At 41.9% G+C, this 14,019-nt stretch overlaps 2 protein-coding genes across 3 annotated transcripts; one reads left to right on the top strand and one right to left on the bottom strand.

The window, feature by feature from the left end:
* Positions 1-133: 133 nt before the first annotated feature.
* Positions 134-3,920, bottom strand: kiaa2013 (KIAA2013 ortholog). The gene is made up of 2 exons (XM_049752040.1): positions 2,634-3,920; positions 134-2,074 (listed from the first exon to the last, which is right to left on the bottom strand). The coding sequence occupies exons 1-2, from the start codon at positions 3,583-3,585 to the stop codon at positions 1,215-1,217; spliced, it is 1,812 nt and encodes a 603-aa protein (XP_049607997.1). The 5' UTR covers positions 3,586-3,920; the 3' UTR covers positions 134-1,214.
* A 733-nt stretch (positions 3,921-4,653) lies between these two features.
* Positions 4,654-13,877, top strand: plod1a (procollagen-lysine, 2-oxoglutarate 5-dioxygenase 1a). 2 transcript variants are annotated; one of them, XM_049752038.2, is made up of 19 exons: positions 4,654-4,843; positions 6,146-6,237; positions 6,315-6,445; positions 6,661-6,824; positions 7,125-7,237; positions 7,358-7,421; positions 8,491-8,588; positions 8,846-8,947; positions 9,044-9,175; positions 9,347-9,468; positions 9,549-9,653; positions 9,771-9,896; positions 9,984-10,125; positions 10,242-10,355; positions 10,502-10,567; positions 10,766-10,870; positions 10,977-11,123; positions 12,217-12,342; positions 13,107-13,877. In XM_049752038.2, the coding sequence occupies exons 1-19, from the start codon at positions 4,759-4,761 to the stop codon at positions 13,260-13,262; spliced, it is 2,190 nt and encodes a 729-aa protein (XP_049607995.1). In that variant the 5' UTR covers positions 4,654-4,758; the 3' UTR covers positions 13,263-13,877. The 2 variants fall into 2 exon arrangements, with proteins under 2 accessions (XP_049607995.1, XP_049607996.1); XM_049752039.2 differs by lacking the exon at positions 12,217-12,342 and adding an exon at positions 11,830-11,955.
* Positions 13,878-14,019: the final 142 nt, after the last annotated feature.

Here is a 14,019-nt window from a genome sequence, read left to right as displayed (position 1 = left end):
AAAGTTAAATTAATTTTTTACTTTGATGTTTGCATTTAATCTGACAAAAATTTAAATTTCATTTTCACATACTTTTTATATATGAATGAATATTTATGTTGTGCTTTATAGACAAAATGAAAGAACCAAAGCCAACCATTTGTTAATTTAATTGAATGATTCCTTATAAAACGTCAACACACAGCAAAGAAAGAACTTAGGGCAAAGTGTCAGCAGGTGCACAGCAACTCTGAGGATGTGTTCACATGGGACCATTGACAAACATTAACCTACATGTATGACATCCCCTGCACTGCGCAGTTACCTCGGTAAAAAGAATGCTTGTTAGCTTAATTTCTGTTGTCATGTCAACAAACAAGTAGACTATCAGACCAAGACCCTATTGGTTGAAACAATTTAAAGCACTTAACTTCACAGCAATAGAGTACTTGTTTTGTATGGATGGTTGATGTATTTATTAATGAAGCTTTGAGTTGCATCATCTTGACTGCACAGATTTATTGGAATGCTGCTACACCGTTCAGTAACTTTGCTTTGACTTAATGTTAAGCCTGCATACTGACACTTCGATGACATCATGCGGTTTCAAAATGTTGTTCAGGGTTGATTTATTTTATTTTTTTAAGCTGCAGAAACAGACATTTTTTTGGGACAGTTGATTGGAGCTAGATTGGGCTCACTGCTTTGCCTGTCTCTTGTAATGCAATGGGCACTTTCCTTCATTTACAATTTGCATGCTTCAAGTACCAACCATGATTTTCAGAACACCAAACGCAAAATCAGAAACCAGTGACTCACCTTTGGAGCACACGATGGATTAACCAAACTAGTCTTTATAAACTTACTTGACTTTTTTGGCTCTCAAATAATCTTTAACAAATGCCAAGCAAAATAGGACATTGGGCTGCCAAGTTCGTCTTTCATTTTGACACCGCAAATGCTAACTCATCAGAATGGTGAATTTGTGCTGTGGTGGTATGAACCCCTGGAAGTTCATTCGCTTTACTGCCAACCATTTTATGTTCCATACTTCATATCAAGTGCATTTAAACCGAACTCAAATGTTAAAGAGCAGATGCAATAAGTGGTGATGAAACTGCCACCACATGAGAACTCAACACCAGGAAATCCCTCCCAACACGCACGCACATACATAAAAAAAAAAAAAATCAATTTGCAATCATCTAACAACCACTTCTCGCAGTTATGTGCTCTTACACCTTGCTCCTAAAGAGGGGCTTGGCACCGGGGCCACAGTACTCATTGTAAATGAGCTTGAAGAGGAAAAGGTGAAAGAGTGTGATGAGCGAGGCCACGCTGAACCAGAAGATGAAGGGCAGGCCTGGGTACCTGTTGGCCATGTGCTCCTCATGGTCCAGGATGGCCTTGAGGTGCAGCGTGTGGCGCAGGTCCTGCAGGTGGCGCAGGTCGGTGGAGATGTAAAGCAGCGGGGTGATGGGCTGGGTCACCATGACGGGGAAGGTGTGGCCTTTGACCTCCGACGTCAGTTCAACGGGCTCGTTGAGGCAGCCGGCTTCACACGCGTACAGCTTGACAGGCTTGTCCTGCGGCTTGACGGACACGTGGAGGAAAGGCTTACCCTCAGCGTCTAGCAGTACCGCCAGATTGATAACATCCTTATTGTAGTGGATGCCTCTCAGGGCGTAGCTGTTGTGCAGCACGTCCGGGTCGGCTTGGAACTGGAGGTGGTTCTCTGTGAACTGGAGTCCGCCGAAGCTGAGCGCCATGCCCTGCATGGCGCCGTGGGCGCCTGCCCCCACCAGCGCCTTGCAGCCTCTCTTCTGGAGGGTCAGGGTCCAAAGTGTGACCAGCTGCAGGATCTGCGCCGTGCTGCTCAACCTCTCGGGCCACAGGTTCTCGGCGTGCATGGTGGCGTGGCCGCTGAAACAGTGGTCAGCGTAGTTGAGGCTGGATTCCAGGCGGGCGCGCGCCTCGCTGCTCAGCTTGCGCTCCAACAAGGGAGCCGTCGTGGAGGATAGGATGTAGTAGAGGGTGGTGTTCACCGTGCGGCTCGATGGCGTATGCGAGTCTGTGATCTTTCTCATCTCGACGCCTAGACAAGTACAATAGAGGGTTACTCGTATGCAAACTTGGTTAAGCGCAACTTCCGGAGTAGACTGCAATGCTTTTTCCATAAATTGTGTGACAGAAAAGAAAACAGTTTATGGCAGACAAACGTGTCACAAGAAGGCATGCTCACTTTCTCCACATGAAGGTGTAACCTGCGATTTAAAGGACTGTGGCAGATTCACAACTGAGCAATCTGACTGCCTTGTCTTTTGATACGAAGACTTGTTTGAATTGCACTGACATGTTGATACAAAGACTTGTTTGCACTGACATGTTTAGTGACAAATGTTTACTTTGATGACAAATGTTTACTTTGATGACTCTATTGAGGATTTTGCGAATGAAAATGGCTTGCAATGTGTACAAATTGTTTTGAGAAATTCATCTACTATTTTGCAAATGTCAATTCTAATCTAAGTGAAACTGTCAGACTTGCCTTGCAACTGAACTGGGGACCAGTTAGTTAATGTTCACTACTTTGTCTAAATATAGAAGAAAATTGTGATGGACAAATTTGACCGAATGTGCTTCAAAAAGGCTACCTGAAATGAAGAGGTCCATCCAGGCCTGTTGGTGATCGATGACCAAATCGTCCACGGTGGAGCGCAGCAGCTCTCCCAGTTCCATTTTTGCTCCATCCCGAAGGGTCGCGAATGTCTCCTCCAGCTTAGATGGCTCAATGGGCTCCGAAGTCCTCACAACAGATATGATATTTTCTGTGTACTCAGACTTTGCAAAGACTTGGATCCTACTGTTGAGCTTTTTGGTGACGACCACCACCAGCATCATTCGGTTCTTCTCTAAAGGGACTCTGCCCGATGAGAGCACTATCTCTTTGTCATCCACTTTGTCCACACTAGTGGAGAACTTGCCGCCATGATTGACATTGGCATTGTAGGAAATCGCAAAGCTGTTCAACTTGTCGGTGGGGTTGTTAATGTGGATTCTCTGAAGGTAGACGTTGTGTCGACTTCTGTGGGCGATAAACTCCTCCCTGATGGTGACGCAGTCTCGAGATGCCGCAGGTGAGGCGCACCGAACAGACAGGACAGATCCTTTTCGGAACCACATCATAGATGCCCGCGCTTCAGTCTGCTTCCCATCGAGATGAACGTTCGCAATGGGGGAAAATTCAGTCTGATGGACCGGAGCCGAGCCAGGCTGTGTAGACGACGCCACCCAGAGTTTGTTGGAGTCAGTGTCAATGAGGATATGGCCATTACCTGATATAAAGGGTGTGTCGAGTTGTTCCTGAGGTGTGCTGTACAAACCCTCCCCACGTTCCACAAGGGACTTCCATCTGTGGATTTCCGCCTGAAGACACTGTCCAGCCACCCCGCCCGGTACATCAGAGCCACTAAAGATTCTCCACCTTCGCTCTGCTCCAAGATACCAGTAGAAAATGAGGAAGACGAGCAATCCGATGAGAAGTCTCCTCGCCCAGCTGCTTGATAACAAGCTGGGAAGCCCCTTCAATCGTTGCTGGAGCCACATTGTTTGTAAACGTGCTAAAAGTCCGAAGAACTTGAGCGTCACACACGTTGATTCAGTTTAAAAAGTCCTAGACATGTTTCCAAGTGGCTTCGCTAGCGACAGGCTACATTAGCCCGGCTACGTACTTTGGAGTTGGAAAGAAAGCTGTGAAAAATTCGTCACTGTTCTTGCTTTCATATTCGTCACAATGGCTTGTCTGACACTCACCAATTATCAAGTCACACGACGTTACGTTTGGTTTGACGTGTCAAAATGTAATTCTTGAGAAACTGCCGCCAGCAGCTCTGACATTTCCGGTTTATACAACAGTCGCAAAAACAAGCATGAGTCGTAAAGGAGACAGGAAAGTCGTAATTAGTGTCGTTGAACGAGCACAATAGCGTAAATAGTAAACATCGCCATCTAGTGTGTCGGTGAATGTAGTGATGACCCATATCATGCTAATCTATGAACAGTTATACATCATCAGTTCGATCAAGAATGTTAATACGCTTCGTGTGTGTGTGCATGCGTGCGTGCGTGTGTTTCGAGAGTGAAATTAAGACACTTGTAAATGTTATTATGCATATTAAAATTCTACCCACCCCCCAAAAATAAAATCAATATTCCAATTTTTAAGTGGTGAATAAAACAGATTAAGCTCATATGGCAAACAGATAAGGCAAACAGAAAAGAGAAATTGTAAAAAATATATATGAATCATGAAGTAATTCTTTATTTTAAGGGACTTTTTTTTTCAGGGGGAATGGACGTAATCCAGGGAGCGCTTTAGTGGTGCAGTGGTCCTGCCCACCCTCTCTGCTTGTGCGTGCAGGAACTCACGTTCGTTCAAGGAACAGCTGGGCTGACACGGTGGTTGAATCAAATTACAACTTGTTTAGATAGCATGGCTGTGTAGAATTGCAGTCACCCATTAGAGAGAGAGAGAGAGAGAGAGAGAGAGAGAGAGAGAGAGCGAGAGAGAGAGAGAGAGAGAGAGAGAGCGAGAGAGAGAGAGAGAGGGAGAGAGGGAGGGAGAGAGAGAGAGAGAGAGAGAGAGAGAGAGAGAGAGAGAGAGAGGGGGGTAGTGGGGGGGGGGGGGGGGGGCTCTCCCTTTACATAGCCGGGTCAGCAGGGAAAGTAATTCCGCACTCAGTTTCCACACTCCATCCTAAGCAAGCGTCTAATTTAAACATGAAACTTTGTCATCTATTGTTCCTCGTCCTTCTTCTCGTCTCACTCGGTCCTCTACGCGATTGTGAGGAGCAGCAAGACGGAGGTAAGACGGACTGAAAGCGGTGCTGTGCAGCTGGCGTGCCTGTGTTAGTTACACTTATAAGTGGCAAACGGTGTAACGCACCACGTAAAATACTGTGCAAACATCTCCGCGTGTTGCTCGTGTTTATTTGGTTGTCCGGCGGAGGAAGCTGATATTTTATTTATTTAATAGCCGTGGCCATGGGAAAAACTTTTTGACAGTAACGGAGGGAATTCTGTATGTTTGTGGCCACCCCCCCGCTTAAAGGAAAAGCCACTGGGTGCCGCTGACGTGGACAGGGCTGTTCCTGTTTGTTTCCCGTGGGATGGGATGGAACGTAGCGTGGAGCCCAACAACCGGTGGAAGCTAAAAAGTTAATTAAACTATAAATGAGCACGGTGCCTGTGAACAGCACGGTGATTCGCTTAACTGGGGTTGCAGAATGTTCTAGAGATGTAAATTACCAGCTATTACAATTACAAAACAATTGCTAAAGTCAGAATTCTGAGAATAAAGTCAGAAAGTGAGAATTATCACTTTAAAGTGACAATTCCGACTTTATTCTCAGAATACTTTGAAGTCAGAATTTCCCCCCAAAAAGAAAACGTTTACATATTTCTTGCCCCTATAAAATGTCACATTTTAGAGTCAGAATTCTGAGGAAAAAAACTAAATTATAAACTTTAAAGTCAGAATTCTCACTTTAAAGTCAGAATTCTGAGGGAAAAAAAACTATTAACGAGCACGGTGCCTGTGAAGACTCAATGTTCCAGAATGTTCTAGAGATGTAGATTACCAACTATTACAATTACAAAACAATTACTAAAGTCAGAATTCTGAGAATAAAGTCAAATTTAAAGTCAGAATTCTGACTTTCAAGACTTTAAAGTCTTCAATAAAAAAGAAAATGTTTACAAATTTCACACCCGTATAAAATGTCATAATGTTTTTAAAGACTTTAAAGTCAGAAATCTGAGAGGGAAAAAAGTCACAATCCAGTCACCCCCACTTTTTTTTCTTCTTAATTGGCAATAATTATTTTCCATAAAAAGATGTTGTTTGGCATGGAACAGATCATACAGTGTTATATGTTAAGTACTAAAGATGCTTTTAACAAATGACATGAATAATAGAAAAAGCTTTAGTTTGCTAACTGTTCTTTTGACTTTCACCAATTTCAACAACTCCCACGATTATCCTCAATGGTGCCACAAGCGTTTTCACTACATTTTTCATCATGTTGAATCAAAATGGAATGTGAAGGCCATCTTCAGATGCCATGATAAATTCCTGACTGAGTTCTTCTTGAATTCTTTCTTCCAGATAAAATTTTAATTGTGACTGTTGCAACTAAGGAGACTGATGGATTCAAGCGTTTCATGAGATCAGCAAAACATTTTAATTATACCGTCAAGGTAGGACACCACAAATCGGACACTGTTATACTTTTCTACAGTAGCTTGGTGTCTTAACGCTATTTGTGTGTTTACAGGTCCTTGGTCGGGGTCAAAAATGGGAAGGAGGTGACGACATGTTCCCTGGGGGTGGTCAGAAAGTACGAATTCTTAAAGCTGCCCTGGAGACAATGAAGGATGAGGATAAAATCATTGTTTTTGTTGACAGGTAATGTGTCTTTACTTGAATAATAACTGTGTCCTCTTGAAGCATGTCCTTCTTTTTGGAAGTAAATGGATACTTTAGTTGAATTCCAAACCTTGTTTACTGTATTCTGCATACTGCTAGCATTGTTGTCAAGGTAACCTCAGAGAAGGAGAAAATCTTTTTCTGGGTCACCACTGCTGTGTCTGGATTGTAACTTTCCTTCTTGTGTTCCACAGCTATGATGTGATTTTCGCATCAGGTCCTAAAGAGCTGCTAAAGAAGTTTATGCAGGCCAAACACAAGGTGGTGTTCTCCTCTGAGACCCTGATCTGGCCCAACAGACACTTGGAGGACAAACATCCACACGTTCGGGAGGGCAACAGGTTTCTCGGCTCAGGCGGTAGGCATCACTATTTTTTTTTACATTAAATTTTGGTTTTCATTCTTAGGAAATCATTTTGGATGATCACGACGAATTCAGGATTTCTGTCTGAGCTTTGATGATTGTTTTAGCAGAACATGTAGTTGTCATGTGGTGTATTCACAGCTGGAGAGGAGGTTTCTTTGTAGGAAAACATTTTTTATGAGCACAAAAAAAAGGCAAACCTGGTCGTGGTAATGAGTGAGTCCCGGCAGTTTCAGGACTGCTTGTATATGCAAGTTAGGGCGCCTCTTTACACTAGTTTATTGTTACCCCCAGGCTTTATTGGCTACCTTCCCAACATCAAGGAAATGCTTGCTGAGTGGGCGGGAGAAGACAGCGACAGTGATCAGCTGTTTTTCACCAAGATTTATATCAACCCTGAGAAACGAGTAAGAAATGTCCTGCTTGTCTTTTTTTCCTTTTTGGGTTGTTATATTATTTTATATAACCACAGAAAATGTCTTCATCAATTCATAAAGCATCTATGACTGCTTTTTTGGTTGTTGTAGGAATCCATAAATATCACACTGGACAGCACATGCAGATTGTTTCAAAACCTTCATGGAGCTCTTGGTGAGTGAATGACTTTTATTGTCCAACTGTGGTCAAACCTTTTTTAACTTCTTGCTGTGTGGTGCACACGGCACACTCTGCTGTTTTCTGAATGCAGCTGTTGTGTTAAAAATGTTAAGTCCACCCTTCCAATAACATCTTTTCTTTTCTCTGCTTTTATTAGTTGTGAACGTAACTTTTTCAGACCATATTATATGTATATTACATGTTGAGCAAAATTAAATTAGTGTAAAAGAAAACTGCATAATTACAGGGGGGGGGGCATCACATCAAGATTATCTATTTTATTTGAGATGAATCGTACAAGAAGCCTTCATCATTTTGACACACTCTGTTTACTGAATGCAGCTGTTGTGTTAAAAATGTTAAGTGCACCCTTCCAATAACATATTTTCTTTTTTTCTGCTTTTATTAGTTGTGAACATAACTTTTTCAGACCATATTATAAGAAGCCTTCATCATTTTGACACTCTGCTGTTTACTGAATGCAGCTGTTGTGTTAAAAATGTTAAATGCACCCTTCCAATAACATCTTTTCTTTTTTCTGCTTTTATTAGTTGTGAACATAACTTTTTCAGACCATATTATATGTATATTACATGTTGAGCAAAATTAAATTAGTGTAAAAGAAAACTGCATAATTACAGGGGGGGGGGGGGGGCATCACATCAAGATTATCTATTTTATTTGAGATGAATCGTACAAGAAGCCTTCATCATTTTGAATGGTGGCTGCCTTCACAACATCAAAAGTTAAATCGCTGAAAGTTATTCATCAACATATTTACTCCCCTAATCCCGGATCAAGAAATGTATACAATTCAGGCTTTATCAGTCAGGGACAGCATGTTTAAACTTGAGCTGTGCGCCTCAGTTTCTACTGCTTTTTTTCCCAAGTAAGGAATTTGTTAGTTTGACGTGAGGCTTGCAACTGAATCAAAGTGTTCTTCTGTCTGCCACGTGGAAACAGGACTTTCAACTCCATTTGCTTGAATAGAGTTCCAAAACACAGTACATAAATCTGAGTCCACTAGTCAACGTTAAGTGATTTGTGTGTACTGTATTTCCAGATGAAGTGGTGCTAAAATTTGAAGATGGACAAGTACGGGCCAGAAATTTGCAGTACGATACACTACCGGTCATCATCCATGGGAACGGACCGACCAAGGTACCAACTTTAAGCCGTCATGTCATTCAGAATAATGTGGCAAACACAAAGAAGCAAACCTCTCTGTTACTTCTCTCTGGTAAAAACATTTTTTTGATAGGTATCATCCTGTGCAATATGTTTTTTTTTAAAAAGTGGATACATTTTATCCACAATCTTGTTAAATTAACTTTTGAAGAATTTTGTTTACTGTACTACTAATATGATTGATATTCATCGGTGAACGAGATAACCTAAAAGAAGACTTTGCATTCTAGCTTCAGCTCAACTATCTCGGCAACTACATACCAAACGCATGGACATTTGAGATGGGCTGCACAGTGTGTCATGACGATCTCCTCCCACTCGAGAATCTTAAGGTCAGTCGAAACAACATTGTCTTCCATTGTAAGCAATTAAATCTTGATAATGTTCTCTTTGTTGCATGTGTTCAATAAATGCTTTCTTCCCCTCAGGAAAATGAATATCCTTTGGTGATGATTGGTATCTTCATTCAGCAGCCCACCCCCTTTATCAGTGTGTTTTTTGAACGCCTGCTGAAGCTTCAGTATCCCAAGAATAGACTCAAGCTCTTCATTTTCAACAAGGTAACGGGGCATACATTTTAGATTTTGCTCTCTTAATCAGTTTAATGCTTCCAAAATGTTGATCCAATGTACGCATACTGTCATATTTTTTTTATTCGTTCCAAATTGTAATGCACCAAATGTTGCTTCCTGCTCTATACTTGAATAATATCTTTCATTTTTCTGCTCAAGGAACATCATCACGAGCGTGAGGTCAGCTCTTTCCTGCAGGACCATGGTAGTCTTTACCTGGATATCAGATATATTGGGCCCAAAGATGAGATGGATGGCACAACTGCACGCAACAAGGGCTTGTGAGTGTCAAGAGCTAAACAAAAGTGACATGGGAACAAAATTAACTCCCCCCCCCCCCCCCCCCCCCTCTGTATTTTAGCAATTTGTGCAGGAAGGAGAAGGACTGCGACTATTTCTTCAGCTTGGACGCTGACGTTGCTTTGACGAATGAGAACACACTCAAAATTCTCATCGAGCAAAACCTGCAAGTATAATTATCGAATATTAATTATGATCACCTCACTCTGTATGCAATAGTTTTTCTTTATATATATATTTAGGTTGATTTGTAGTTTCTATAACAACTTTAAATACTCTTTAGGCCTATCGTGGCGCCATTGTTGACGCGAATTGGCCGACTTTGGAGCAACTTCTGGGGCGCCCTGAGCGCAGATGGCTACTACGCCAGGTCTGAGGACTACGTGGACCTGGTGCAAGGACACAGGGTGTAAGATGCTTAAATGTCAATGAGGTTACATTTTCCGATGAACACTTGGTGCTGTGAATGATCCAAGACGCTCGCTTGTGTTTGCAGGGGAATATGGAACGTTCCATATGTAACCAGCGTGTACTTGATGAAGGCCAGCCTCCTCCGCTCTGAGCTCTCAGACGCTGATCTATTTCATTCAAATCCCACGGAACCTGACATGGCCTTCTGCCAACATGTTCGGGACAAGGTAAATGAAATATAAGAGCAATATTTAGCTCCTTGGAATGATTTGTTTTTGAAAAAAAATCCAAAATTTTATATCAATTGCATTCAGAACATTAATGGCATTGCCTTCCTTGTCAGGGAGTCTTCATGTATGTAACCAACATGGAGACTTTTGGACGCATCCTATCAACAGAAAACTATCAGACCAGTCATCTGCATAATGATCTGTGGCAGATCTTTGAAAATCCCGAGGTGAGAATTCATCAGCGGAACCTGATTGGTGTATACTGAACAGTTTTACTACCTTTGGAAATGAGTTAAAGTTGTTTTGGTTATACAATTGTACAGTTACACAATTGTCCAGAGGACCCGAAAATGATGTTTTGGGATGATTTCAGGACTGGCGGGAGCGCTACATTCATGAGAACTACACTCAAATCATGGGAGGAAAAATGATTGAAACTGTGAGTTAATGTACAGTTGTCTTCTCAGTTCTTTATCTTTTGTCTTCTCCACTACTTCTTTATTTCTAGAAAAGTACTTTCTGTTTGTATTATGCTTGCAATTGGTGTATATATGTTCAAATACGTTTAGTCTGGATAAAGTGTGTGTTTTAATACATCTCTCCATATTGCACAATTGTACCTCTTTCTGTTCCCCAGCCTTGCCCAGATGTATACTGGTTCCCAGTTTTCAGCGACATTGCCTGCAACCACCTGATTGAAGAAATGGAACACTTTGGGAAGTGGTCAGGAGGCAGTAATACGGTAATGTCATCATTTTTTGACTCTCTAAGTGTTTGTTTTCCATCTCTTAGTGTGAGCTAGACAGAAGAAATAACGTTTCCCTCTGTGATTATTGTTGCACTGCCAGGACGAACGAATCACAGGCGGCTACGAGAATGTCCCCACCATTGACATCCACATGAAACAAATCAACTTTGATAAGGAATGGCACCGGTTCTTGCTGGATTTCATTGCTCCCATAACAGAAAAAATGTATCCTGGTTACCATACCAAGGTAAGATCTCTGTCATTTATGACAGATTAAAAGAAGTGTTCAATGCTACCTGAGAGCTACAACGGGAGGGAGCCTTGTAGTACCACGAATCCAGGAAATTGGATTTTGGGAAGGCTGCTGTCTGGATTCCAGAGCATTACATTCCAACTGCAGAGATTGAAAGGGAAGGTTGGCTGACATACGTACAACTATGAAGGCTACTCACGAATAATGTGACAAACAATGGTGGTCTACCAACCATGGGTTACGCTTTTGTAACAGGAAAATAATTGTCGGACAAGCCAATGTTTGTGTAGCCAATAGCTCCTGAAAATCAAGGAAATCAAGGACAGATGAGTCCGAATTTCTTAAGTCTTTGTTCACACTTATCTGTCAATATGTTAATACTACATGTGATACTGTAAGTAGGACTGGTATCGCGGCTTGGTATCGGTGAGTACTCAAGTAAATACTTACAATGGTTTCTGTCTGACAAAAGCAGATCCAAAGCTTGCTGGTTGTTTCTGTATTGCAATTTTGGCTTCCCCCAGGATAAGTATACAAAAAATGTATTTGATCAAAGTTCCCTAGCAAGCAGCTTTGACTTTTTGTTTTGTTTTACCTTAATTCCCAGAAGGTTTCCAACTTTCAAACTTGCCAGAATTCCGCAAGCTTATCGGGTCTCTCCACTTTGTTATTGTTGTTGACAAAACACGTGTTCTTCCAGTGCGAGACTCCCTTGAACTTCGTGGTCAGGTACAAACCTGACGAGCAGCCGCTGCTCGAGCCACACCATGACGCTTCCACATTCACTATAAATATAGCTCTCAACAGCAAAGAGGTTGACTACCAGGTAAATGGGGAAGGAGCTCGCAGAAATAGAAGCCTCGGGAACTGACGATGCGGGTGCACCCATCTCTGCTTCTTTTTCTCCATCTGTGGGCCTGATTGCTGGATGCAGAAACAGGCTTGAAGCAGAAACAGGCTTGAAGCTTGTTTTGAGCAAGAGTTGCGCCGGCCGGCGCTCGTACGGCCACACGCTCTCCTGGTGTGGCCACTCGAGCTGTCTCTGAATGCTTGCATGACTTTCCGCCTCTCTTATGTGTTTTTGCAGGTTCATGTTGGCATAGCCTTTGTAGTTAGATATAAACCCGATGAGCAGCCCTTGTTGAGGCCACATCATGATTCCTCCACATTCACTATAAACATAGCTCTCAATCAGAGGGGCCCTGATTACGAGGTGAGTGGAATTGGAGGTTGGTACTAATTGGACATTTTGATAAGTTACGGTTAAATTGCCCCAAAATGTAGGACAAAACAAGACAGGTGGACTTTTTTTTTTTTTTTGTACAGCACAGTTCAGGAATGCCTCTTGTAGAGTAGAAGAACCTTAGCCAAGGCAGTTCCCATTAAAAGAGAATCAGTTATTTGGCTGGCATGTCAATCTGCATCCCTGGTGTTTCCCATTTTCCCATTTCATTTTTTTCTCTATTTGCGCATTCATATGTTCCTTTGCATGAAGTATGGTCTTGTCATTGCATCCATCCCATTCCCTGCATCTTCAATATACTGGGCTAGCTAATGATGATAGTGTATAGAATTGTGGTATACTGTGACTATAAAAGTGTACATTCTTGTATATAGTATATTTATTTTAGTTATACAATTGCCAGGTTAGTGTATTTTTTTTCAACTACTACATATACTCCCATACATATTTTGAAATATTGAGTAAACTGTGCAGCATGTTTAAATTTAAAGGGTCTCCACCCTATTAAACACCAGCCAGCATTTTCTGCAGGTGAACTAAAAAAAAGGAAAAGATCAATTTGAGTGTGCTTAAGTTTGTTTTTGTATTCATCTAATTTGTCAGAAAAATGCCAGCCTTTATAGGTAAAAAAATAGCCAAGATGTAAAGCAGATATTCATAACATGCCCACCATATGAGCTCAGCATCTTTTCCACAGCACTGCATGTGTAGCTAATGTGTGACTGTGACCCCAGGGTGGCGGCTGCAGGTTCATCCGTTACGACTGCGCCGTGGAAGCACCGCGCAAAGGCTGGGCCCTCATGCACCCGGGCCGCCTTACCCACTACCACGAAGGCCTGCCCACCACATCTGGCGTCCGCTACATCGCAGTGTCGTTTGTGGATCCTTGAACTCTCGCTCATCAAAACTGACGCCCACAAGCAGCATATTTAAAGAGGAAGTCAACCCCAACATTTTCTTTGTATATGAGTTAAGCAGAAAAAAAAATCACCCATTTTTACCCATCTCGCAACTGTGACGTCATTTTAAGTAAGTCCTGTTTAATTCATATTCCACAAACACAATCAGTAACTAGTTAGGCTGCACAGAATATATTAAAGAGCATTCTTGGCTGCACAGAATATATTACAAAGAGCATTCTTGGGTTGACTTTGTCTCTAAGCATTTAATTAAGCATCACAAGTGTTGATGGCTTTGTAGTTGATTCACTGTCTACTACACATTGTGCCTGCCTTCAAGATGTGTATTTTATGATGCAAAAAAGGGAAGTTGGCCCAGTGAATTTAAAATTGTACATATGAGATTGACCCACAGTTGTACTGTCAAACAATGACTACATATTTATTTTTTCCAAGTGTGAATGTTGACATCGAGTCCTTTGTAGCTTTCGTTGGCCGCAAATGTCAACACCGATTACGACAAAACTATTTCTCAACTGAAGTGTTCCACCTTTTTGCCTTAACTGTCTTTTAAGATGAGCAATAAAACACTACTGTCAATCCTGACCATATTGCAGTCTAAAGCACTTACAACACTGCAAAAACAAGAACCATGTTAATGAAAGGCCTTTGATATTTGTTGAGCAAAATGTTATGGAATTGCATAATTTCCTCTTGCCCAGTGTTTCATCTTCACTATATAATTCCC

Source organism: Syngnathus scovelli, chromosome 2 (genome assembly GCF_024217435.2).
Source record: "Syngnathus scovelli strain Florida chromosome 2, RoL_Ssco_1.2, whole genome shotgun sequence".
Taxonomy (NCBI): Eukaryota; Metazoa; Chordata; class Actinopteri; order Syngnathiformes; family Syngnathidae; genus Syngnathus; species Syngnathus scovelli.
This window is presented reverse-complemented; position numbering and strand designations above follow the sequence as displayed.

Coding starts and splice junctions, on each gene's coding strand:
- kiaa2013 (XM_049752040.1), bottom strand. CDS start 3,585: ATGTGGCTCCAGCAACGATTGAAGGGGCTTCCCAGCTTGTTATCAAGC. Junction 2,075..2,633: donor GATGGACCTCTTCATTTCAG/GTAGCCTTTTTG, acceptor GTACTTGTCTAG/GCGTCGAGATGAGAAAGATC.
- plod1a (XM_049752038.2), top strand. CDS start 4,759: ATGAAACTTTGTCATCTATTGTTCCTCGTCCTTCTTCTCGTCTCACTC. Junction 6,238..6,314: donor ATTTTAATTATACCGTCAAG/GTAGGACACCAC, acceptor GTGTGTTTACAG/GTCCTTGGTCGGGGTCAAAA. Junction 9,469..9,548: donor ACTGCACGCAACAAGGGCTT/GTGAGTGTCAAG, acceptor TCTGTATTTTAG/CAATTTGTGCAGGAAGGAGA.